The 27,822-nt window shown below is 45.2% G+C and overlaps 1 protein-coding gene across 5 annotated transcripts in view; it reads left to right on the top strand.

Annotated features, from left to right (window-relative positions):
• WDR93 (WD repeat domain 93) overlaps positions 1–26,781 on the top strand; it is a 44,128-nt gene extending 17,347 nt beyond the window's left edge. For 4 of the 5 annotated variants that reach the window (XM_066592792.1, XM_066592790.1, XM_066592788.1 and 1 more), the window contains exons 9-16: positions 346–413; positions 910–996; positions 2,398–2,532; positions 2,599–2,794; positions 7,727–7,787; positions 9,470–9,626; positions 26,007–26,169; positions 26,653–26,781. In XM_066592792.1, the coding sequence (XP_066448889.1) occupies positions 346–413; positions 910–996; positions 2,398–2,532; positions 2,599–2,794; positions 7,727–7,787; positions 9,470–9,626; positions 26,007–26,169; positions 26,653–26,755 (970 nt within the window). In that variant the 3' untranslated portion in view covers positions 26,756–26,781. The remainder of the gene's footprint in view (positions 1–345; positions 414–909; positions 997–2,397; positions 2,533–2,598; positions 2,795–7,726; positions 7,788–9,469; positions 9,627–26,006; positions 26,170–26,652) is intronic. The other variant, XM_066592789.1, reaches the window with a different exon arrangement.
• Positions 26,782–27,822: the final 1,041 nt, after the last annotated feature.

Below are 27,822 nucleotides of genomic sequence, written 5' to 3'. Positions count from 1 at the left end.
GCTTTTGAAAAATGGAGATGAAAAAATACCAAAAATCGTTTGGTCCTCAGCGCCAAAACATGTTGCAGCCTTTAAAAAAATGTAGATGTTAGTCAGTATGTTTTATCATAATTCCCATTTTTTTCAGTGACCTAGTCTTTAATCTATTGTACAACAGATTTGGCGCACAGACAAGACCTCTCTATAGAGCATTATGACAAATTCAGCTCTGCTACTTCTGTGTCTATATCTTTCTGTGTTTTGTTCCTGGGTTTGTTTTTGCAGCTATTATGAGCTGTAGGGATTGTAGACTTCTGCATGTGTTATAAGCTCCTAGAGGAGAAACTGTGACTTCTTTTTCTTTAGGAACACCATGTTCCATTTCCTTCAGCATAATAAAGTGATGCACAGTGATTCAGAACAAATGAATGCAGGTAAGCAAGTAATCTGTATTCTAATAGAGCCGATCTGGCAGGTCTATTCTACCGTATCTGAGCGCCGCACAGGGTAGGAAAGGAGATGCTTGAGGATATGTACTTCTCTATTGGTTTCAGTATTTTCATGTTAAAGCTTTGAAATGCCACAACCACAAAGGTTAATTTTGAAAAGCAGAACCAGAAGACCAGAAAAGTATGCTAGTGCCATATTTCTTATTGGTTTATCATGGTCTGTCTCTCCTAAGTGCTGCCCTTACAAGTTAATTTGATACACTTTCCTGTGACTGTCCAGTAATCTAGAATATGGGATAATTTCCCACTCATCAGTTTTCAGTTTTTCCTTACACTATACTACTACCGGTATAATGTTTTAATGTGTAAATATCACTTATGTCCACTAGATGGCAGCACCACCTAATATTTAAGTATATCAAACTACAAGGTAATGAAATGAAGAGACTAATCAGTTCCTAATTGGTGTTTCTTTTTGTAGCTGTACTTGGTGCCATAATTGTGCACTGGGACAAATGCCAGAATCATCTCATGTACCTGCTGGGCAAACAGACAAAAGACAAAACAGGTAAATACTGTAAATGTGCTAAATAAGTGTTTTCAGGATATGATATTACCAGAATCTGGCAAAATAATTAGTTATTATAGGCCCTTTTACATGGACTGATTCTCTAGCAATTTGACAAAATTCGATCACCAATTTAGCATGTCAATTGACTCTCATTACTGCCTTTTACATGAAGCAGACTATCAATAGTAAGGGGACTATTGATCGTTAGTAGTTGTTCAGCCCAGACCGATAGCATATTTCAGAAGCAGAGGCCACTGTTTTATATGGGAAGATGTGCTGCCGATGAGCGCATATTTTATTTTAATGCCTGCATAAAATATCCCATTGTGTTTATCTATTCAACGGCCAATCGGAAGCATATTCACTTGGGCCAGTAATTGGGAAAATAAAGATTCCTTGAATGTTCATTTCCTAGCATCAACCCATGTAAAACAGACTTGCATATCGCTGGATGCTTCTGGACTATTGTGATACTAGGAAACAGAAATCACTGTGCCTTTTAGAATAGAACATCTTATAGGGAGTTAGGAAGCTGCTGGACCTCTGACATAGGGTCTCCGCTTATGTGAATCCACTGGCAATTCTGTATTCTGGATATGTAGATAACATTTATTTGGAAAAAGGGGGATAAACAATGTACAGTATTCGGCTTTATTCACATGAGCGTATGTACGCAGCTACGTAGCCGCGTTTTCATGGCTGCCGATATACACAACCATCTGAGGCATTGGTTTCCAATGCATTCATTCACACCGGCGAATTTACGGCGTGTAAAAACGTTGTACCATAAAAAATAGAACATATGCAACAAGTTGCTGGCTGCGGACAAAGGGTGGGGAGGAGAGAGGAGATGAGGCGGCAAACAGCTGGAGGGAAGGAGAGAGGAAGTGAGGCAACGACATTGCGGCCTCAACGTATATGCGCCTGGGCCCGTGCCATCTGACTGGGCGGAAACGTTAGATCTGTGCACCCATTCACGCATTTTTACAGCGCCGGTGGGCGCACGTAAAAACTCCTACGGCCGTGTGAAAGGCTTGGGGCACGTATTTCCAACACACTTGGTGCAACTAATCAAAGGCTTTATTAGTTGCATCAGGTGTGCCTGAGATTAACCTAAATCAACAAAAGCTCTAGCCAGTCCTGGTATCTGATGTGTTTTGAGTGTCTGTATCAGAGCTGTCTTCTAACAATATGAGCATCTGTATCCATCATGTGACCAGGACAGATTTTAATCCACTGGAAGTAAACAATGGTAGCGAGCAGAGATCTTCAACTGTGAGAAGTTGATATACAAAGTATATTAGAAAACTCTATAACTCCTCATTATACGAAGAATAACACTTATTTGCTGAAACTGGAATGCATGGGTAATAATTGTGAAGTATTCTTGTTTTTCAGATGGTGACCTAAAGCCTGATGTGGTGTGGCCATGTGCCGCTCCAATAAAGTTCTCAGCAGTCAGTTCTTGTTCCACATACTTCGCTTTTGGCCTTGAAGATGAAACCCTTACAGTGTGGGACATGAAGCGTTCTGGTGGGTTGTTATGTTTGTCTGCGGCATGATTCTGTCTGTTTTGTTGACAATCTTCTTCTTTCTCAGGATTTCCTATAGGTGTTGTTGTCCTGCCAGAAGGAAAATCTATAGCTAGCCTTTATTTTGTGGAGCACATAACATCTAGTGGAGAACCCCCAGCTGCACCAAGAGCTCAGGTCGTGGTGTGGTGTACGGATAAGTCTCTATACCTTGTGACTGCAGCTGGGGGGAAAGAGTCCAGCCTTGTCCTTCTCCATGACAGGTAAGACTTCTCCACCTGGATTACTATTTTGCCCTTTCACACAGGACGGAATAGGCCATATGACGCATCGCAAGCCGCAGTAAATTCTGCACCAAAATTCCCAGGCTACCTGCAGATTTTAATGCGGAATTTAAAATGGCTTAAAGATTTTCGTGTGGAATTGCACAGCTGCGGATTTGGTGACGTCCTGCAGTGTAATTCAATCCCGTGTGAAAGGTCCCTAAATGCAGTACATTTTTCTTATGATTGATTATGATGATCCGTTCAGTCGCATCCGACCCTCGGTCACTCCATGGATCAATATTCTCCACGCATTTCTGTCTTTCACCGCTTCCCTCAGTTCAGCGACTGTTCTTTGTCCTTTTGATCTTCTCTTTCCACTGACCTTGCCAAGCATCAGTCCGGTTTCCAGTGAGTTAGCAGGCTTCACGGGCCAAAAAAAGAGAGCCAATGTTTGATGATTTTGCCTCTAGTGATATTTTCGGTTTGATGTGATCTAACACTACCTTATTCGTTGTCATGGTGGTCCAAGGTATCCGTAGCATTCTCCTCCAGCACCATAGTTCAGATGCATCAATTTTTCCTTCTGTCTGTTTTTCTGAGCATCCAACTTTCACAACCATACGTCGTTATGGGGAAGACGATTGCATTGACCAGTCTGGTTTTTGCTGCAATGCTAATATCCTTGCTTTTCCAGATCATTTCCATTCCTTGCATTGCAATCCTACCAAGTGTAATCCGTCTCTTGATCTTAGGTCCAGATTGCCCGTTGCAATCGATTTCGGATCCAAGGAAGATGAAATCTTGGACCGACTCAACTTGTTTGTTAATCTTTATGTTGACTGTACCGTTGCCTACCGCGGTCATGACTTTAGTTTTCTTGCTGTTGAGGTACAGTCCCATACATTCACTTTCCTTTTTCACTCGTTGGATAAGGTATTCCAGGTCCCTTTCACTTTCCGCAAGCAGGGTGGTGTCATCTGCGTATCGGAGGTTGTTGACATTTCTGCCACCGATCTTTGACTCCGATTTCTGATTCATTAAAATTGCATCGTCTCATGATTAGAGATGAGCGAGCATACTCGTCCGAGCTTGATGCTCGTTCGAGTATTAGCGTGCTCGAGATGCTCGTTACTCGAGACGAGCACCACGCGGTACTCATCTCGCTTAAACGAGCACTGACCATTGAATTCAATGGAGCCGGCAATACAGCCAGCTCCATTGAAAGCAATGGCCTGCCGGCGAGCGCGGGATGAATTGTCGGGAAGGGCTTAAATATATAAGCCCTTCCCTGCAATTCATCCAGAAATGTGTAAAAAAATAAAATAAAATATATATACTCACCTTGTCCCGGCAGAACGATGTTAGCCCATTGATTTCACTGGAGCCGGCAATACAGCCGGCTCCATTAAAAGCAATGGGCTGCCGGCGATCGCGGGATGAATTGTCGGGAAGGGGTTAAATATATAAGCCCTTCCCTGCAAGTGTAAAAATAAAAAATATATATATACTCACCTGGTCCCGGCAGACGGAGTTCAGCGCGGCCAGCGGCAGTCCTCCTGAACTGCTCTGAACAGCTGTGAGTAGTATTCAGCAGCCGGGGATTTAAAATCCCCGCCTGCTGAATGAGCTGCCTCTAATTGGTCACAGCCTGACCAATCAGAGGCAGATTCCACTCACACACCCATTCATGAATTTATGAATGGGTGTGTGACTGCTGCCTCTCATCTGATTGGTCCCGCTGAGCCAATCAGAGGCAGCAGTCACACACCCATTCATAAATTCATGAATGGGTGTGTGAGTGGAATCTGCCTTTGATTGGTCAGGCTGTGACCAATTAGAGGCAGCTCATTCAGCAGGCGGGGATTTTAAATCCCCGGCTGCTGAATACTTCTCACAGCTGTTCAGAGCAGTTCAGGAGGACTGCCGCTGGCTGCGCTGAACTCCATCTGCCGGGACCAGGTGAGTATATATATATTTTTTATTTTTACACATTTCTGGATGAATTGCAGGGAAGGGCTTATATATTTAACCCCTTCCCGACAATTCATCCCGCGATCGCCGGCAGCCCATTGCTTTCAATGGAGCCAGCTGTATTGCCGGCTCCATTGAATTCAATGGGCTAACATCGTTCTTCTCTGCCACAGCTGTTACAGCTGTGGCAGAGGAGAACGATCTTTATGCTGACAGTGGGGGGGGGGGGGGGTCTCACTCTTGCCACTATTGTGGCTTAATAGTCGGACCTGGGAACTTGAGATGCAGCCCAACATGTAGCCCCTCGCCTGCCCTATCCGTTTCTGTGTCATTCCCATCACTTTCTTGAATTTCCCAGGTTTTCACAAATGAAAACCTTAGCGAGCATCGGCGATATACAAAAATGCTCGGGTCGCCCATTGACTTCAATGGGGTTCGTTACTCGAAGCGAACTCTCGAGCATCACTGAAAGTTCGACTCGTGTAACGAGCACCTGAGCATTTTGGTGCTCGCTCATCTCTACTCATGATTGTTTCTGCATACAGATTGCAAAGGACTAGTGATAGAATGTAGCCTTGCCGTACGCCTTTCTCGATTCCGCAGCAATGCATGTCTCTATAAGCTGTCCTGACTGTTACTTCTTGGTTGTTGTAAAGCGACCTTATAAGCTGTTCAGTATGTTCTGGGACGCCCATTTGCTTCACACACTTCCAAAGCTTGTCATGGTCAACAGAATGAAATGCCTTGCTGTAGTTGATGAAACACATGTATACACGTCCTTTTGATACTCCCGGGTCTTCTCCATGATCCAGCGCAGGTTCGAAATTTGGTCTCTGGTGCCACGTCCATTGCGGAAGCCAGCTTAAACATCTGGCAGTTCCCGTTCAACAATTGTCACAATGTGTTTTTGTATGATCTTTAGAAGAATTTTGCTCGCGTGAGATATGAGGGTGATGGTACGGTAATTGGAACATTCTTGAGCATCACCTTTTTTTGGAAGTGTGACGAAGACAGATCTTCTCCAGTCTTTGGGCCACGATTTGAAGCTCCAGATCTTTTGACATAGGCCGGTTAGGATCTTGACCGATGCTGGTTTGAGCAGTTTGGCTGTTATTTGATCAATGCCTGGAGCTTTCCTGTTTAATAGTTGTTGATTTCTTCCTCCAGAATGCCCGATTCTTGTTCTGCTTGATGTATGTGATACAACAGGTTGTCTGCTGATTGCCTGCATAGAGCTCTGCTGTATATTCTCGACACATATACTTGATTTGTCAAGTCATCTGTAACTACACAAGTATGCTGCAAATTACAGAATTTGTCCCACATTTTACCCTTTTGTCCATTTTTATGTCTACTGGTTGTTAATAACTGCATTATTCTGTATGCCATAATTACTGATTGTTTGGTTGCTTTAAGTTAATTAGTTTTTATAATTGCCTGCTAAAAGAAGAATTCACGACAATATACATTACATTACAAGGCATTATTAATGAATAGTAGAGATGAGCGAGCACCAAAATGCTCGGGTGCTCGTTACTCGAGTCGAACTTTCAGTGATGCTCGAGAGTTCGTTTCGAGTAACGAACCCCATTGAAGTCAATGGGCGACTCGAACATTTTTGTATATCGCCGATGCTCGCTAAGGTTTTCATTTGTGAAAACCTGGGAAATTCAAGAAAGTGATGGGAACGACACAGAAACGGATAGGGCAGGCGAGGGGCTACATGTTGGGCTGCATCTCAAGTTCCCAGGTCCCACTATTAAGCCACAATAGTGGCAAGAGTGAGACCCCCCCCCCCCCCCCCCGCACTGTCAGCATAAAGATCGTTCTCCTCTGCCACAGCTGTAACAGCTGTGGCAGAGAAGAACGATGTTAGCCCATTGAATTCAATGGAGCCGGCAATACAGCCGGCTCCATAGAAAGCAATGGGCTGCCGGCGATCGCAGGATGAATTATCGGGAAGGGCTTAAATATATAAGCCCTTCCCTGCAATTCATCCAGAAATGTGTAAAAATTAAAAAAATATATACTCACCTTGTCCTGGCAGAATGATGTTAGCCCATTGAATTCAATGGAGCCGGCAATACAGCTGGCTCCATTGAAAGCAATGTGCTGCCGCCGATCGCGGGATGAATTGTCAGGAAGGGGTTAAATATATAAGCCCTTCCCTGCAATTCATCCAGAAATGTGTAAAAAAAAAAAAAATATATATATACTCACCTGGTCCCGGCAGACGGAGTTCAGCACGGCCAGTGGCAGTCCTCCTGAACTGCTCTGAACAGCTGTGAGTAGTATTCAGCAGCCGGGGATTTAAAATCCCCGCCTGCTGAATGAGCTGCCTCTGATTGGTCAGGCTGTGACTAATTAGAGGCAGCTCATTCAGCAGGCGGGGATTTTAAATCCCCGGCTGCTGAATACTACTCACAGCTGTTCAGAGCAGTTCAGGAGGACTGCCGCTAGCCGCGCTGAACTCCGTCTGCCGGGACCAGGTGAGTGTATGTGTATATATATATATATATATATATATATATATATATTTTTTTTTTTACACATTTCTGGATGAATTGCAAGGAAGGGCTTATATATTTAACCCCTTCCCGACAATTCATCCCGCGCTCGCCGGCAGGCCATTGCTTTCAATGGAGCCGGCTGTATTGCCGGCTCCATTGAATTCAATGGTCAGTGCTCGTTTAATCGAGACGAGTACCGCGTGGTGTTTGTCTCGAGTAACGAGCATCTCGAGCACCCTAATACTCGAACGAGCATCAAGCTCGGACGAGTATGCTCGCTCATCTCTAATGAATAGCAATCACCTATTACTGTAGTAAATAATAAAGCGGGCATAACTAATTGCCAACTGTAGATTAGAGGTTAATCAAGACTGCATATCTATATGGGGGTGTATAATATGTGTTCAGGTAATACAACAGATTACAGTGTCTTTGTCCATTTTTCTAGCGCTGGCTCCTCTGATGAACTGATAAGTGCAGCCGTCCCAGTCTCCTCACTTCCTAATAGTGTGAGTTCTTGTGCAATACATTTCCATGTGTTCTCACCTCCTTCTGCATATGGGTTCATGTTATTTCCCATTTATCTTTTGTTCTTATATGTTGCTTTTTATTGCGCCCCCTCACCCCCACCCATCAGTGTTGTCTTGGTATTCTGTTATCTTGTATCTCACATGGGCTTTGGTGGGATCTGTCATTCTTCTTATGTTTACCTATGAATCTTATACCCGTATTTCAAAAAACATTCTGTTTTGCAAACTTGTATACTATTTTCTTGTGTTTCTCCATTTTTATCTGATTCACGTGTGTTCTTCAATCAGCATCTGAATATCATGTGCTTCTTCCATGTTTAAAAGGGTATTATGGGACATAAAATGGAGAAAGGGCTTAAAATTAAACAACATATAATATTCACATACCCTTGCGGCTCCCCATCTAGCTCTGCAGCCCAGGTGCCTGCCACATGAAATCGGGAAGAAACAGCCTGCAGTCATCTGCCATGCATTGTGCGTGCAACCACTTAGCCACTCCCAGGCTTTAGCGGCCATGAAAGAATCACTGCTGAAGCCTGTGAGTGGCTGCAGTCACTTGCACAATGAACGGCACAGGACTTCCTGGCGCTTCTTCTGGGTCGGGCACAACGGGTATAAGAGCTGCAGCGCTGAGCAGAGAGCTGCCGGGAAAGGTGAGTAATTTAATATAATTCTTAGCCAGTTTAACTTTTATCTTTTGTCATGGAAAACCCCTTTAACTGTATTCTATGGCATATATGTCTTCCCATATTTATCAGCTTTACTTTGCCAATATCTGAAATACTCTGTATGTCAATTTATTAAACTATGGATGTATTGGTTCCAACGCATAAACTCTAGTATAGATAAAAGTGGGGTACTACCCACTGGAAAATCCATTTTTATGTTTAAAGGAAACATGTCACCGGGCAGCATAAAGCTGGGATAGGTATGTCCATTGCCCCGTGTATGTGTTATTCTCAAACGCTGCGGTGTTTCTAATAGCAATTGAGTTTTTGCAGAACTGGGGGTCTAGATTTGAATCTGACCAAGGACAACAACTACATCTGAATTTGTATATTTTCCTCATGTATGTGTTAACAAGTTACATATAATGTGTTAGAAGTGTTTTATGTGTTGTGCCGTTCAGTGTACAGTATGTTTGTCAGGTATATTTGCTCCCCGTGTGTTCATCATGTATATTTATAAGCCCCATTAGCTGATGAAGGTCAAAAAGAGTTTCCCTTTGGCCTTCGTGCTGTATGGAATACCACAACAAACTATGCTATTCCATACAGAGGCGTCCAGTAAAAAAGGTATATGGACAGTGTGATTTTGTGATCAGGGGCGGAGCACGTAACTTACTCGGGATGAAGAGCCTGTGATGATATCACCGCTAGTGATCAGGAGCAAAGCATGACTGTGACTTCATCACAGGTCCTTCATCCCAAGTGCTGTGCTGCTTGTGATCCCTGTTGTATCGGATGAAGAATGTATGTAGCAGAGCTGTATGTGATGTACATGTAGCAGAGCTGTGTGTGTGTGTGATGTGCATGTAACAGAGCTGTGTGCATTGCAACACCAGAAACACTGGTACTATAATTTTATAATAATTGCTAGTATATTACAATAGATCAGTTGACAAGCTGCCCTTATTTATTGTGTTTTTTTTAAAATTCCAGGTGCTTCTGTTTTACCCTAGTGGTATTATAAAGCTTCTAGATGTTGCGGAGCGAAAACCAGTTTGCCAGTTTGAGCTCCATTTGCCTTATAAAGTAGCATTTCCCTGGCAACCGGTATATGTTCTTGATGCAATGAACCACTGCCTTTTTCTTAAAGGTGGGTAACGATAAGTAACGTAGCATAGTTCATACATTTAATACTAAAGTTTAATTCCTTTGGGACTTTCTTGTCTTTTTCCCATTATTCTTAATTCACTGAGATATGATTGTGACTTTATAGATCTGGTACAAGGCATAGGAGATGGTATTATAATGTTATTACATCATTTGAAGACTATTTGAGCCATCTTATTACTATAGGGAATGTTATTAAGAATATTTATTAACTTCAAAAACCTAGAATCGCATTCACAGTGACTTCTTATTCTACTCTCTATAATGCATATCAACTATTAGGGAAAATGCTTTTCGTTTTTCCAAAATGAGACCTTGTGAGCTTCTTAGAAGATCAAAAGTCACTGAAAGAAATCTTAAAGAATGGCACAAGGCATATTAGAATGTTATTACACAATTTGAAAGCTCTTATTTGAGCCATCTTATTACTGTTGGAGTAATCTCTTAATTGATGTGATACTCAAGGGGTATCGAAGCCTCATCAATCAGATATACCTATTTATCTGTACAGTCACGGGGATAGAACACAACATGGAGCAATTAGGTCTTGTTCCAAAGCCCTTCTGAAGGAAGTAACCCACTCACAAGGGGTTTTATTGCAAAAAGTAGAACAAAGAAGTCTATTATAGACCAATCATTATGGACAACAACTTGCTTTACTCCTTTTTGCAGACTTAAAGGGGTTGTCTCGCGAAAGCAAGTGGGGTTAAGCAGTTCTGTATGGCCATATTAATGCACTTTGTAATATACATCGTGCATTAAATATGAGCCATACAGAAGTTATTCACTTACTTTCCCTGCACTAGCGTCCCCGTCTCCATGGCTCCGTCTATCTTCAGCATCTAATCACCCGATTAGACGCGCTTGCGCAGAAGGGTCTTCTGCCTTCGGGTCTGTCCGGCAGCATCGGCGTTCTGGCTCCGCCCCCTTCTATGCGAAAATTTATTAACCTAAAAAATCTAGAGTCACATTCAAACTGACTTCAATTAACTATATGGGTAACTTCGCACCGGTGAGCGCGATATGGGGCCGTTAATCACGGCCCCATATTGCACTCCTCACCATATGAAAACGCCTCACATCCATGGGGTTTTTACGTCAAAACAGCCTTGCATCACTTTGGGGAAGAATGGATCTTCCGCTGTTGTTGTCACCCGCGGCAGAGGATTGCAGAGTTTCTCCCATTGTTTTCAATGGGAGACCTTGCATCACATTGTGTGCACCTAGCACTTGGTGTGATGATGTTGCCAGCCCCATTGAAAACAATGGGCATTGCGATGTGAGAGCACACAGCAAGATTGAACATTCCACAACTTGTTTCCTGCATAGCATCTCTCATGTGCATGACCCCATTCAAAAGAATGGGGTTCATATTTGTGCCTCTTGCAATGTGATTTTCTCGCCTGTGTGAGGGCAGCCTAAGCAAAAATGCTTTTTGTTTTTCCAAAATGAAATTTTACGAGCTTCTGAGAATATCACAAGTCACTGAAAGAAATCTTCCCTTAAAATATGTTTTATTAATAATTAATTAAAACCATATGCCAACTAGTTTGCCCTATATTTCTCTGTTGCTGGATTACCTGATTGTGGATCACCTGCCTTGATAGGGGCGATCCCATTCTCTGACCTTGCCCTTAGTGCCTCTGGTAATGCATATTTATCAACAGCGGACCTTGTGTTTTCTGGCCATGGGAGACAAACTACTAACCAACAACAAATGACTGAAATAAAGTTCTCATTTGTATTAGGCTACATACACCAGTATAGTCCTATAGGTTTAAAGATATGTAGGTTGTATCAATTCATACCAGTTGCAATGCATTCTTCTATCTATCAAATAAGTTCATCATGATAGAAAAAGTAATATTTATTACCTACTGTCACATCAGTGTCATATATGCCAATGACATTGCGTCTATATGTATATATCAATATCTCATGAATGTCATATTTGAATGTCGTAAATCAGTAGTGCATCTACATCACATCAGTCACAGTGCTGAAAATAATCATTATTGAAATATCAGATACTATTATCAATCACTGCCTTTATATCAGCAGAAAGCCTTAGGGCTCATACCCACAGACGGAGCGGAATACGCCTGCAGATTAATGCCACGGGAGTACCGCGATGGTAAACAATACATGCCCGCTGGTGATCGCGGAAAAACACTGGTTATACCAGCATGTTTCATATCACTATATACAGGAGAGCTACATCCCCCTGCATATAGTGATATGGGAGAGCCGCATGCCGGGGAAGTCTGCAGCCTGTAATTGGCTGCCGTCTCCCTGGGTAACAGTCCCTCCCCTCCCTGGGTGCCACCCACAACCAGGCCGCAGTGGTAAAACGGCGTATGGCGGAGGCCTGCAGGCCTCCTGTTTATTAGGGGACCGGGTCGCAAATTATGACCTCTAGCGGTACGCTAGTTTTAAGGAGACACTGGAGGGGCAATAGGGGGAGGAGGAAAAAGAAGAGGATGGAGGAGAAGGTTGAGAAAAGGGGGGGCAGAGGGACAAAGAGAGGGAAGAATGGAAGAGAATACTGAACCCTTCAATCAGCAAAACAGACCTAATTGGGTTTGTATACACAGGAGCGTAACTACAGATGTTTTTTTCTTTAGCTCGGATCTTATAGCGACGTGAGACAGTTTTTTAACGGTGTGCCATGCTATCAGTGTAGTTTATTTACACTTTGAAATACTTTACAACTGTTCTGTTGTGTTAGGTCTTCTTTCACACGTTGCGACAATGCTACAAATCACATGTATGTGAAGCCCATGCTTTCCTATGGGTTCCTTCACATTAGTGATGTTTTGTAGCATGTGACATTGCAAGTCAAAAACCTTGTGGTTTTCACTATATGCTTGCGACTTGCGAGGTTTTGTAGCTCGTATTTCCTTCCTCTCTGTTGCATTGCATGAAAACGTGATTTATTTATTTTTTTGTGCTGTGCGATGCAACTTTAACTGTGAAAGCCTTAGAGTAAGCACTAGCTGCAACCCCCCCCAAAAAAACATCACCTAAGAGGCGCTGTCATCTCCGGCGCAGGTCTCCTCTTCAGCTCCGCACTTGATTGAAGTCTTCTGCAAACCCTTCCTGGATTGGATGTGACTGGTTCAATGAGCACTGGTTCTGATTGGCTGAGCCACGGAGCTCGTGAAGCACGGAGCAATACAGCCGGCTCCATTGAAAGCAATGGGCTGCCGGCGATCGCACAATGAATTTTCGGGAAGGGCTTAAAAATATAAGCCCTTCCCGGAAATTCATCCAGAAATGTGTAAAAACAAAAAAAATATATATACTCACCTGGTCCCGGCAGACGGAGTTCAGTTCTCCTGAACTGCTCTGAGTAGTATTCAGCAGCCGGGGATTTAAAATTCCCATCTGCTGAATGAGCTGCCTCTGATTGGTCACAGCCTCACCAATCAGAGGCAGCTCTCACTTACCCATTCATGAATTCATTCCTGAATGACAGCTGAGAGCTGCCCCTGATTGGTCCCTGCGCTGAGCCAATCAGAGGCAGCCCATTCAGCCGGCTGCTGAATACTACTCAGAGCAGTTCAGGAGAACTGCCGGCCGGCCGCGCGGAACTCCGTCTGCCTGGACCAGGTGAGTATATATTTTTTTTGTGTTTTTACACATTTCTGGATGAATTTCCGGGAAATTCAGGAGCAGTTTTTTCGGCCGATTTTTCGGCCCCGGTCACGCGATTTGCGGATGCGCATCCGTCATGCAATCCGCAAATCGCAAGAAAAAACGCCTGCGTGACTGAGGCCTAAGGGGATAAAATAAAATAATTTTCTGTGCTTTGCTATCTCAAAATCAAGGCAAAATTTGTTGCATTTGTACAATAGTTACAGAGGATGATAATCGCCCCTGGAGCCTTGGGGGCCATAAGGTTCCTTTTTTCCATATAAAGAGACCAGAACTATGAATGAAGCATTATAATTGGGGGTTCCTCTTACAGATTTTTGCAGCTTCACATTCCGCCTCTTGATTAATTATACCACTAGAGGGAAATATTGCCTGGATGATCACTTGATATAAAGAATGTAATTCATATCCCCCATAAGGCAGTATGAGGTCATCTTGATTTGCAATACCCAGATAATAAATAACACCTCAAACTTTATTATACTATTGGGTTCTATATTCTGTTTTTTTCATACATTATCAATATATACTGTTTTGCAAAAGGCACTTAGTTTTTACATGTTTATCTAATTTCCTAAAGATCAAAAAAGGCGATTGGATTATATGAAACTCACAAAAGCTAAACAATCATTTCACCCCAATGGCTGCACTGATTTTAAACTGTACATTAGTTTTTCATTATTGATGATCCAACACTACGACGTTTCCCCCTTATCGGTGGGTTTGAGTATTAATTCCCTAATTCTAATAACCCAAAAGAGAACAAGTAGAAAGCGATAGCTCTGATCTAAGTGTAGTATTCATGAATCACAAGTATGAGATGTAGACTCCTCACTTGCTGGGGTTGTGCTCATCAGGACACAACTCCAATAATGGCCAAAGTAGAATTGTTATTTTCCAGTTTATCAGCCTCTAGCCATGGCGACACTAGGGAAGAGTAGTCCCACACAATTTAACCAGGTCCATAAATGGATCCAGATAAAAGAAAGACTACATGATAGACGCTGTTGGATAACTGGAATCCCACAATGCTGCTAAATATGACCAACGCGTTTATTGAATCTTAAAAGCTGCTCTGTATAGCGCATTTCAACCCTTCTAGGGTCTTTGGTTCTAGTGCTGCCAACAATTTATTTTCATCGTCTCGTATTACTGTGTTTCCCGAAAAGTAAGACGTACCCCTAAAATAAACCCTACCCTGATTTTCGTGCGAGATTTCTCTGATTGGCTGATCCGCGGCACTCGAAAACCAATCACTACAGCGCTCAATGAACCAATCACAGCCATTCATTGAATGGCTGTGATTGATTCATCGAACGCTGGCTCTGATTAGTTCTCAAGTGCCGCGGCTCAGCCAATCAGAGAAATTGCTTGCTGGAGGCGGGGTTTACAAACCCCATTACCAGGAAGCAATGTTCTATCAGCACTGAGAACTGCAAGCAAGCTTGGCAGAACGCTGGAGAGCGGCAGTAGGGACCCGGACGTCACCTGCTAGGTAAGTATAAGACATCCGACGAAAATAAGACCCTGTGCCTCTTTTGGGACACAGTCTTATTTTCGGGGAAACATGGTAGGTTATTTCTCTTATTTCGTGTATCCATTTACAATTTCTCTAGATCTTGAATCACCACTTTAAGAAAAGTGGCAATCAAATCATCACTCAAAGGAGGCATTTTTGTACTCTAGTTATGACGGCATGAAAAGAGTCTGAGTGCGCTCTCTTTCATTGCCATCTAATAATGACAATGGGTAACGGTATCTAACATGCCATAGTTCATTCCTTTAGTACTAAAATTCAATTCCACTGGAAGCTTCTTGTCTTTTTCCTATGATCCCTTATTCACTGAGCTATGATTGTGACTTTATGGATCTGGCACAATGCATATTATAATGTTATTACATCATTTGAGCCATCATATTCCTATAGAGAATGCCATCGTGAATATTAACCTAAAAAATCTTGTGTCACGTTCAAAGTGACTTCTTATTCTACTCTCTGTAATGCGTATGAACTATTAAGAAAAATTCTTTCATTTGTCCTTCTGATATGAAACCTGTTGAACTTTTGAGAATATTCCTAAGAGATTCATCCTTCATTCTCATAGTCCACAGGATCACAGAGCTATAGTTTATGTACAAAGCCATTTACACTGGCCAGATTCAGTAGGGAGAAGAGTGCAAAGGTATAACTTCATAGAAATTGTCATGTCACTAAAAAGTATGTTTATGTAGCTGTGTGTAGCACAATGGCTGCTAATATACAGGTTTGCTTTATAAGTACTACGCAGAGAAATGGGGATAATGAATGTCATCCCTTCAGTATTCATAAGGAATGAAGAGATCTTAATTACAAGCAATACCCCAGATTAACATGAAAAATATATCTTTACTAGAGATGAGCGAGCGTACTCGGAAAAGCACTACTCGCTCGAGTAATTTGCTTTATCCGAGTATCGCTGTGCTCGTCTCTGAAGATTCGGGTGCCGGCACGGAGCAGGGAGCTGCAGGGGAGAGCGGGGAGGAACGGAGGTAAGATCTTTCTCTCCCTCTCTCCCGCCCGCTCTCCCCTGCTCCCCGCTGCGACTCACCTGTCAGCCGCAGCGGCACCCGAATCTTCAGGGACGAGCACAGCGATACTCGGATAAAGCAAATTACTCGAGCGAGTAGTGCTTTTCCGAGTACGCTCGCTCATCTCTAATCTTTACTCTTACATTTTCTCTATCTTGAATAACCCATTAACGACCAAGCACTGCAAATTTCTGGCGCTTGGTCCTAGGCTTTTATCCCAGCCAATAGTAAAAACATGGCGGAGGATTAAAGCCCCTGCTTCTGCAATCAATCAGAAGCAGGTCAGCTTGTCAGCTGTTAGTCACAGCTTAGAACCTAAAGGAGAAGGCAGGAGTGGTTTTTAACCCCTTCTGCCTTCTCCTTTCCTGAGCACACAGTGCTCAATGAGCGCTATGTATTAAAAAGTGAAAGTGGAAGTCTTCCTTCCACTGCGCGAGCTGGCGGTCACGTGACCGCCGGGATTCCCTGGCACAATAGAGCTGCAGGGTCCCTGGAGACCCTGATCCGCTCTGCCAGTGACTACTGTCACTACAAGGGATGTTTTCCCTTGTAACTGGGGCTCGTATGGATGCCCAGGCTACAGTGGAAGTCTCAAATAAGAAAAAAAAAAACATATGTGAAGGTCTTATATGACGTCATGGGGGACATAGATAGTAAAAAACATAATTACATACATAAGTAAAACAAAATTACATAATAAAATATATATACATAAAGAAAATAACCCAAAGCCAACGCCAACCAAAACTGTCGCCGTATGCGCCCTATAATACAAAACCATAAATATTATATATCGAAATTTCCCCTAAAAATGAGGAACGCATTCCCATACTTTATTATAGCGTAAATATACTAATTTAAAAAACTATAGCTGTTAAAACTTTTGTTTTTAGCTTTTTTACCTCCCAATAAAACTAAGAAACGGAAAAAAGAAGTCAGTGAAAAAAAAATTAGGGCAGTAAAACCACCACATGGGTAAAATCCCTAAAAAGTGTCTGGTTCTTAAGGTTCAAAACAGCCTGGTCCTTAAGGGGTTAAATCCAGAGAAGCGAGCGTACTCGCTAAGGCAAACTACTCGACCGAGTAGTGCCTTATGCGAGTACCTGCCCGCTCGTCTCAAAAGATTCGGGTGCCGGCGGGGCAGAGCTGTGAGTTGTGGGAGTGAGCAGGGAGGGGAGGAGTGGGGGGGGGGGGGGGGGGAGAGTGAGAGAGAAATCCCCCGTCGCTCCCTGCCCCCCACCGGCACCCGAATCTTTTGAGACGAGTGGGCAGGTACTCGCATAAGGCACTACTCGCTCAAATAGTTTGCCTTATGGAGTACGCTCACTCATCTCTAGTTAAATCCCAAAATATGTGGGGTATGTTAATCACATGCATAAAACATATTTACTATGGTTTGCAGATGTGTGTGCATGTACCTTTATGACCAGATTTGTTTTAGGCCTTGCTGCTTAGAGAGAATTTTTTTTTCTTTTTGTGGAGTACATAAAAAAACCTTATATAATACTACTAATCTATATTTATTAAGCACCAACATATTTTGCAGCATTTCACAAACCAGAGGGAATATATACAAAGTAAGACATTACATATAGTATTAAACCAGTACAACTTGAACAATAAGAGGAAGGGCCCTGCTCACAAGAGCTTACAATCTGTGAGGAAATTGGGGTGACTAAAGAGATACAAGTGCTTGTTTTGTACAATAGTCCAGTCACTTTTATATAAATAGGGTAGTATACATAAAGTTATATGAGCCAATCACCAGCCTATATCTGTGCAAATATGAAGTGCATTGCAGTATATGGCGTGTGGGGGATACTGTGTGATGAAGGGGCAAATACAAGTGTGGTAATTGGGGAAGAATTAGATTAGGCCTCCCTAATAAGATGCATTTTTAGGCCTCGCTTAAAACTGTGTGCCGTGACACTATGCAACACTTTGCTGACACCATAGTCACATGGGATGGCGTTTACTATTAAATGAGGTCACATATGCTGATTATCACCTCCAGAGGAAGAAAAGCACGAAGAGAAGCATTGGGGGAACAGTGCAATACTATTTATGGGGATGTGGCCTTGATGTACAACTATGTATTTCCATGCATGTTCCCTGATAAAAGTGATCTAATGGTATGGTAACAGTTAATTACAGTTAATTTTTTGTCAGTCTCTCAGACCATTACTAAACCTTTTTTGCAGTGTAGCAGGATGCATTATCCTGCTGAAAGAGCCCGCTGTAATAAGTGCATACTATTGCCATAAAGGGATGTACTTTGTTGCAAGAATGTCTATGTAGGTGGTACATGTCAAAGTAACTTCTACCTAAATGCCAGGACCCAAGATTTCCCAGCTGAATGTTGCCCAGAGCATTCCACTGCCTGTGCTCGCCTGCCTTCTCCCGTAGTGCATCCTGGTGCCATCTCTCCCCTAGGAAAGTAATGCACATGCATCCAACTGTCCACATAATGTAAAAGAACACATTCATCAGACCAGGCAACTTTCTTCCATTGCTACATGGCCCTTGTTTGGATACTCATATGCCCATTGTAGCCACTTTTGGTTTTGGACAGGTGTAGGCATCGACACTGACTGGTTTGTGGCTGTGCGGCCCCATACTCAAAATGTGATGCACTGTGTGCTCTGACACCTTTCTATCATAGCAAGCAGTAACATTTTCAGCAATTTGTGCTACAGCCTCATCTGTAGGATTGGCCAGATTGATTAGCCTACTTTCCCCCCCATGCATGAGTGAGCCTTGGGCGCTCATGACCCTGCCACCAATTCACTGGTTGTCCTTCTTTGGAACCTCTTTGGGATGTATGTACTTACCATTGCATATCGGGAATACTCCACAAGACCTGCTCTGAAAAAGTCATCTACCATAGTTATTACAATTTGGCCCTTGTAAAAGTTGCTCATATCCTTATTAGAGATGAGCGAGCACCAAAATGCTCGGGTGCTCGTTACTCGGGACGAAATTATCGCGATGCTCGAGGGTTCGTTTCGAGTAACGAACCCCATTGAAGTCAATGGGCGACCCGAGCATTTTTGTATTTCGCAGATGCTCGCTAAGGTTTTCATGTGTGAAAATCTGGGCAATTCAAGAAAGTGATGGGAACGACACAGCAACGGATAGGGCAGGCGAGGGGCTACATGTTGGGCTGCATCTCAAGTTCACAGGTCCCACTATTAAGCCACAATACCGGCAAGAGTGGCCCCCCCCCCCTCCCAACAACTTTTACTTCTGAAAAGCCCTCATTAGCAATGCATACCTTAGCTAAGCACCACACTACCTCCAACAAAGCACAATCACTGCCTGCATGACACTCCGCTGCCACTTCTCCTGGGTTACATGCTGACCAACCCCCCCCCCCCCTCCACAGCGCACACCAAAGTGTCCCTGCGCAGCCTTCAGCTGCCCTCATGCCACACCACCCTCATGTCTATTTATAAGTGCGTCTGCCATGACGAGGAACCGCAGGCACACACTGCAGAGGGTTGGCACGGCTAGGCAGCGACCCTCTTTAAAAGGGGCGGGGCGATAGCCCACAATGCTGTACAGAAGCAATGAGAAATATAATCCTGTGCCACCGCCATCAGGAGCTGCACACGTGGGCATAGCAATGGGGAACCTATGTGCCACACACTATTCATTCTGTCAAGGTGTCTGCATGCCCCAGTCAGACCGGGCTTTTTAATTCATAGACACAGGCAGGTACAACCCCCTATTGTGAAGTCCCTGTGGACCGACAGCATGGGTGGCTCCCTGGAACCCACCGGCGATACATAAAAATATCCCATTGCATTGCCCAACACAGCTGAGGTAGTAATGTCGTGCTTAATGCAGGTGGGCTTCGGCCCACACTGCATGCCCCAGTCTGACTGGGGTTCTTTAGATGTGCTTTCAGATGCATTTATAATTCTCTGTGGACCCACAGCATGGGTGGGTGCCAGGAAGCCACCGGCGGTACATAAATATATCCCATTGCATTGCCCAACACAGCTGAGGTAGTAATGTCGTGCTTAATGCAGGTGGGCTTCGGCCCACACTGCATGCCCCAGTCAGACTGGGGTTCTTTAGAAGTGGAAACAGATGCATTTACAAGTCCCTGTGGACCCACAGCATGGGTGGCTCCCTGGAACCCACCGGCGGTACATAAAAATATCCCATTGCATTGCCCAACACAGCTGAGGTAGTAATGTTGTGCTTAATGCAGGTGGGCTTCGGCCCACACTGCATGCCCCAGTCAGACTGGTAATATGTACCTTAACAGTAACCGCGTTGGTGGTAATGTGGTGGTGACTGCGGACCTAGTAGCGCGGTTTTATTTTGTTGGTTTTCGGAATGTGGCCAGGATTAAGTGGGCTGTGGCGGGGGATGTTTTTGAGGCACTACGTGTCCTCTCCACGTGTCCGTGGTTATATGCACCTTAACAGTAACAGCGTTGGTGGGAAATGGCCTCGCCGCCATCATGTCTTTGGGAAGCCTCTGTTTCCACACCCCAGAGACATACCATTAGCAGCGGTATAGGCAGAGCCCATAATTAGTAACATTTCAGCCGTAGCATTAGGACAGGCCCCACTAACATATCACTAGCAGCATTATAGGGGGAGCACAGTATTCGTTCCATTTCAGTAATAGTAGCACTCAAGACAGGCCCCAGTAACAATTCCGAAGCAGCAGTATAGTGGGAGCGCAGTCTTCGTTCCATTTCAGTAGCTGCAGTATAGACAAGGCACAAGTTACATTTATGTAGCTAAAGTGTAGGCCAACCCCACACACCTTTCTGTACCATGAGTACAGGCGAAGAACATACAAATTGCTATGATTACACTGTAGGCGAGGGGCCACAAAAATTGCTGTATCAACAGTACTAATGTACATCCAAAAAATTGGCCATGGCCAACCAAGAGGGCAGGTGAAACCTATTAATCGCTTTGGTTAATGTGGCTTAAGTGGTAACTAGGCCTGGAGGCAGCCCAGTTTACCGAAAAATTGGTTCAAGTTAAAGTTTCAACTCTTTTAAGAGCATTGAAACGTATAAAAATTGTTTAGAAAAATTATATGAGTGAGCCTTGTGGCCCTAAGAAAAATTGCCCGTTCGGCGTGATTACGTCAGGTTTCAGGAGGAGGAGCAGGAGGAGGAGGAGGAATATTATACACAGATTGATGAAGCAGAAATGTCCCCGTTTTGGATGGTGAGAGAGAACGATGCTTCCATCCGCGGGTGCAGAATACGTATTGCTTAGGTATCGCTGCTGTCTGCTGGTGCAGAAGAGAAGTCTGGGGAAATCCAGGCTTTGTTCATCTTGATGAGTGTAAGCCTGTCGGCACTGTCGGTTGACAGGTGGGTACGCTTATCCGTGATGATTCCCCCAGCCACACTAAACACACTCTCTGACAAGACGCTAGCCGCAGGACAAGCAAGCACCTCCAGGGCATACAGCGCGAGTTCAGGCCACGTGTCCAGCTTTCGACACCCAGTAGTTGTAGGTGGCAGAGGCGTCACGGAGGACGGCTGTGCGATCGGCTACGTACTCCCTCACCATCCTTTTACAGTGCTCCCGCAGACTCAGCCTTGACTGGGGAGCGGTGACACAGTCTTGCTGGGAGGCATAAAGCTGGCAAAGGCCTTGGAGAATGTTCCTCTGCCTGCGCTGTACATGCTGCCTGATCTCTGCGCCTCCCCTGCTACCTGGCCCTCGGAACTGCGCCTTCTGCCACTAGCGCTGTCGGATGGGAAGTTTACCATCAGTTTGTCCACCAGCGCCCTGTGGTATAGCATCATTCTCGAACCCCTTTCCTCTTCGGGAATGAGAGTACAAAGGCTCTCCTTATACCGTGGGTCGAGCAGTGTGTACACCCAGTAATCCGTAGTGGCCAGAATGCGTGTAACGCGAGGGTCACGAGAAAGGCATCCTAACATGAAGTCAGCCATGTGTGCCAGGGTACCTGTACGCAACACATGGCTGTCTTCACTAGGAAGATCACTTTCAGGATCCTCCTCCTCCTCCTCAGGCCATACACGCTGAAAGGATGACAGGCAAGCAGCATGGGTACCGTCAGCAGTGGGCCAAGCTGTCTCTTCCCCCTCCTCCTCATCCTCCTCATGCTCCTCCTCCTCCTCCTGAACGCGCTGAGATATAGACAGGAGGGTGCTCTGACTATCCAGCGACATACTGTCTTCCCCCGGCTCAGTTTCCGAGCGCAAAGCGTCTGCCTTTATGCTTTGCAGGGAACTTCTCAAGATGCATAGCAGAAGAATGGTGACGCTAATGATTGCAGCATCGCCGCTCACCACCTGGGTAGACTCCTCAAATTTTCCAAGGACCTGGCAGATGGCTGCCAACCAGGCCCACTCTTCTGTAAATAATTGAGGAGGCTGACTCCCACTGCGCCGTGCAAGTTGGAGTTGGTATTCCACTATAGCTCTACGCTGCTCATAGAGTCTCGCCAACATGTGGAGCGTAGAGTTCCACTGTGTGGGCACGTCGCACAGCAGTCGGTGCACTGGCAGATTAAACCGATGTTGCAGTGTCCGCAGGGTGGCAGCGTGCGTGTGGGATTTGCGGAAATGTGCGCAGAGCTGGCGCACCTTTCCGAGCAGGTATGACAAGTGGGGGTAGCTTTTCAGAAAGCGCTGAACCACCAAATTAAAGACATGGGCCAGGCATGGCACGTGCGTGAGGCTGCCGAGCTGCAGAGCCGCCACCAGCTTACGGCCGTTGTCACACACGACCATGCCCGCTTGGAGGCTCAGCTGCGCAAGCCAGTGGTCGGTCTGCTCTGTCAGACCCTGCAGCAGTTCGTGGGCCGTGTCCCTCTTCTCTCCTAAGCTGAGTAGTTTCAGCACGGCCTGCTGACGCTTGCCCACCGCTGTGCTGCCACGCCGCGTGACACCGACTGCTGGCGACGTGCTGCTGACACATCTTGATTGCGAGACAGAGGTTGCGTTGGAGGAGGAGGAGGAGGAGGAAGGTGCTTTAGTGGAGGAAGCATACACCGCCGCAGATACCACCACCGAGCTGTGGCCCGCAATTCTGGGGGTGGGTAGGACGTGAGCGGTCCCAGGCTCTGACTCTGTCCCAGCCTCCACTAAATTCACCCAATGTGCCGTCAGGGAGATATAGTGGCCCTGCCCGCCTGTGCTTGTCCACGTGTCTGTTGTTAAGTGGACCTTGGCAGTAACCGCGTTGGTGAGGGCGCGTACAATGTTGCGGGAGACGTGGTCGTGCAGGCCTGGGACGGCACATCGGGAAAAGTAGTGGCGACTGGGAACCGAGTAGCGCGGGGCAGCCGCCGCCATCATGCTTTTGAAAGCCTCCGTTTCCACAAGCCTATACGGCAGCATCTCTAGGCTGATCAATTTTGCAATGTGCACATTTAACGCTTGAGCGTGCGGGTGCGTGGCGTCGTACTTGCGCTCAAACTGTGGCGCTAGCGACGTCTGGACGCTACGCTGAGAGACATTGCTGGATGGGGCCGAGGACAGCGGAGGTGAGGGTGTGGGTGCAGGCCAGGAGACGGTAGTGCCTGTGTCCTCAGAGGGGGGTTGGATCTCAGTGGCAGGTTGGGGCACAGGGGGAGAGGCAGTGGTGCAAACCGGAGGTGGTGAACGGGCATCGTCCCACCTTGTGGGGTGCTTGGCCATCATATGCCTGCGCATGCTGTTGGTGGTGCCTCCCCAGCTGATCTTGGCGCGACAAAGGTTGCACACCACTGTTCGTCGGTCGTCAGGCGTCTCTGTGAAAAACTGCCACACCGTAGAGCACCTTGACCTGTGCAGGGTGGCATGGCGCGAGGGGGCGCTTTGGGAAACAGTTGGTGGATTATTCGGTCTGGCCCTGCCTCTACCCCTGGCCACCGCACTGGCTCGGCCTGTGCCCACACCCTGACTTGGGCCTCCGCGTCCTCGCCCGCGTCCACGTCCTATAGGCCTACCCCTCAGCATCGTGTATTACCAGTGATTTGATTTCCCAGGCAGGAAAGAAAGTGGCGCAAGCCTGCTGTAAAACGTAGCTGGTTGCGTCTGATTTTTTTAACGTTCTCCACGCAGCACACACGTACCCAGAGCCCCGAGGACTGTCAGAGGCAGGCCAAATATACTTTTTTCCCTTTTTGTAAAAGGAAAGGCCCACTGCGTCTATTCACTGAATAATAAGTTTAATAACTGTGTTGTGCCCCTGCAAATGTGTCACAGAACTTTAGTGTTGCAGAGTTATTAACTACAGCTGAGCAAGGAATTTCACAGGCAGGAAAGAAAGTGGCGCAAGCCTGCTGTAAAACGTAGCTGGCTGCGTATGAATTTTTTACTATCTCCAGCCACCACACACGTACACAGAACGCTGAGGACTGACAGAGGAAGGGCACATAGAATTTTTCCCTTTTTTAAAAAAGAAAAGGCCCACTGACTATATTCAATCAGATAAGATATGTGTTGCACAGAAATGCAGTTATATGAAGTGCAACAGAGCGGTTACTTTTCACAGGCAGCAAATAAATTGGCACAAGACTGCAGGACAAATAGAATGTTTCCCTTTTTGGGAAACGGAGGGCCCACTGACTATATTCAATCAGATAAGATCTGTGTTGCACAGAAATGCAGTTATATGAAGTGCAGCAGAGCGGAGACTTTTCACAGGCAGCAAATAAATTGGCGCAAGCCTGCAGGACAAATAGAATGTTTCCCTTTTTGGGAAACTGAGGGCCCACTGACTATATTCAATCAATAATGTATGTCTTCTGGCCCTGCCTACACAATTCTCTCCCTGTAGTATTACTGCAAGGCGCAATGCTCTGCAGACAGCCGATTTTGAAAAGAAAAAAATATACAACACTGCTAACAGCAGCCTGCACAGTACTGCACACGGATAGATGTGGCCCTAAGAAGGACCGTTGGGGTTCTTGAAGCCTACACTCACTCCTAACACTCTCCCTACCTAACCACCACTTCTGTCCCTGGACTATTACTGCAAGGCGCAATGCTCTGCAGACTGCCGATTTTGAAAAAAAAAAAATTTGTGCAACACTGCTAACAGCACCCTCCACAGTACTGCACACGGATAGATGTGGCCCTGAGAAGGACCGTTGGGGCATCTGAGGCGAGCCGCGGGAGGGGCCGACTTTTATACTCGGGTGACATCTGATCGCCCCAGCCACTCACAGCAGGGGGGTGGTATAGGGCTTGAACGTCACAGGGGGAAGTTGTAATGCCTTCCCTGTCTTTCAATTGGCCAGAAAAGCGCGCTAACGTCTCAGAGAGGAAACTGAAAGTAACCGAAACATCGCGTGGTACTCGTTACGAGTAACGAGCATCCCGAACACGCTAATATTCGCCCGAGCATCAAGCTCGGACGAGTACGTTCGCTCATCTCTAATCCTTATACTTCCCATTTTTCCTCTTTCCAACACCTCAACTTCAAGAACTGAACGTTTAATAATCAGTGTTATTCGCTGTCGGTTGTTCTAATGTTATGGCTGGTCAGTGTATGTTAGAGTTTCATATATTCACATGTACTAAATTATGCAAAAAGTATGCCAATACTTTAAAAAAGTTTTATGTAAAATTAAAAGAGTTGTAATATGGGTATATAACAGAATCCTTACAAGAACCTTCAAGTTCAGTAGTGCCATAGAGCTCCTTACATTTTCGAGCGATTTCATACAGTTAGCTGGTCGTACAGTCACATCAGGCATATTGTCATATAAAGAATTATTCTGCAAGTAACTAACCTGAATGGTCTGATTCCAAAATAATGAACAATATTTTAGTACATTAACATTTTTTAGGCTTACATTTATGTTTTTCTGTCCAGTTTGGAACAGAACAACGAAAATAAAATGGCTTACTGGATCTATCAAAATGATGGAAATCGGTGTCATCTGCCAAAACCTTTTGACTATAGTGAGTTCCATCATGGTTTCAATCATTTTACAGGAAAAAAATACTGCAGCATGCTGTGCTATTTTTTTTTTTTTTTTTTTGTTCTGGCATTTCTGATGGAACCCACAACGGAAAGCACAAGACGGAAATGTAAACGGAGCCTAACAGCCCAGTGAAGTGTGAATGAAGAATGTTAATTGCTGCTTTTCCACAGATACAATGTATTTACCATTCTCTGTCTTTATCTTGCAGCAAATGAGGAGACTGTTTCCGGAGAGATTTTGCCCAATGAAAATTCCACTTGCTCTCTCTTTGCATTCAGTTTGGAATCTGTTGTAAAGACTCAACAACCGGCTGCGCTCACTTCACAAAGCTTACACTGGGAAGAAAGATGCAAGTCGTTGTTTGAAATGAGGTGGGTTCATCCGCTCTTAGGCTGGGTTCACACAGGGCGGATTCCCGTCGGAAATCTCGCGGTTTGGCTGCAGCAAAAAACGCAATATTTCCGCCGGGAGAACCGCGGCGGCTTTGGAGCGGCCCGGCCGCTTGCTTTTCCGTTGCGGCCGGCGCTCCCATAGAGGAGAGCGCGGCCGCGACGAAAATAAACAAAAAAGGAAAGGTAAATAGACATGCTGCATCTTCTGAAACCGCGACTGCGGCGGGCGCAGCCGCGGTTTCAGCCGGACTTACCGCAGCGGATTGGCCGTCCCGTGTGGACGAGGTTTCTGAGAAATCTCGTCCACATGGCTGGCTAATCCCGAGATTAGCGGCCGCGGGCGGATTTGCCGCGGCCAAATGCCGCGCGGCAAAGCCGCCCTGTGTGAACCCAGCCTCAGGCATACAGTTAGTGAAATTGTTGAGAGGAAAAAGTTAAACAAAAACATTCTGTTTTCCTTAGATTACAGACTTTTTCAGAAAGGAGAAAGCAGATAGCAGAATCCTGGTCGCTTCTCAGAAGGCAGGCCTCCGATTTTACCCGCAGCAACACCCTGAGCATGTGATGGAAGAATAAAATCTAGCAAAGGTTCCACTGTGTATTAAAGCATCATTTATTTTTTAAATGTTCCAGCAAAGTACGGGAATGATATTGGACTGTAAAAAGTAAGATCTAGCAGAAAGTAGACCCCGTTACACAACTCCATCTTAAAACCCCCAAATAAAATTGGTGTTTTGGACTTTTTTTGAACATAAGGTGTGGAATTAGCAGGAATTCTATATTGCACTGGAAGAGTCTTGCTGTTTGGAGTTCTTGCATGTACTGTATATCAGTGATTTCATTGTTAATATAGTTAGGCTGGGGTCACACAGGACTGCAATCCGGCCGAATGACCGCACGGAAATACCGCGAGATTTCCGCAGAAGAAATGCAGCTTCAAAATCCGCTGCCTTTCACAGCGGATTTTGAAGTGGCTTCACCAGCTGCATTCCGCTACGGCCATCTCTCCCCATAGAGAGGAGAGCGGCCGCCGTGAAAATGGGGAAAAAATTGACACGCCGTGGCTATGAATTCAGTGCAGTTTGGCCGCAGCATGTGGACGAGGTTTTTACAAATCTCGTACACTTTGCTGCTTTATCTCATCATTTCAGTGGGGCTGTTCACTCAAGCGTCAAAACGCTGCGCTTTGACAGTAATGCATGTTCTATCTCTGCCCATTTTCAGCCCTGAATCACCCACTGAAATGAATCAGCGGCCAGGACTCTGACGGCACCTGCTAGTTGAGTATAGCTTTTTTTCCCAGCTTCCTTGGCTGCGTTTTCAGCCAAAAAGGTAACATAACGCATGCCAGCGCTACTGAAACTGCATTAAATGCAGCGTTGAAAAACGCTGCATTTCTGCAAACGCCTGTATGGGGGGGCCTTACATTAATCATTTATGCAAATCAATCAGGTTTACCAGAAATTACTTAAGGTCCATTTAGACACAACGATTATCGCTCAAAAGCCGTCTTCGCGCAGTTTTCGTTAAGCCGTTGCTCATTTTTATCTTTCAGCATGAAACTATGAGCCTTATCAGGGATTCACAGCAGGATACAGCTGATACTATTGTTTCAGCTGTATCCCGCTCCCT

This window comes from Eleutherodactylus coqui, chromosome 2 (genome assembly GCF_035609145.1).
Source record: "Eleutherodactylus coqui strain aEleCoq1 chromosome 2, aEleCoq1.hap1, whole genome shotgun sequence".
NCBI lineage: Eukaryota > Metazoa > Chordata > Amphibia > Anura > Eleutherodactylidae > Eleutherodactylus > Eleutherodactylus coqui.
This window is presented reverse-complemented; position numbering and strand designations above follow the sequence as displayed.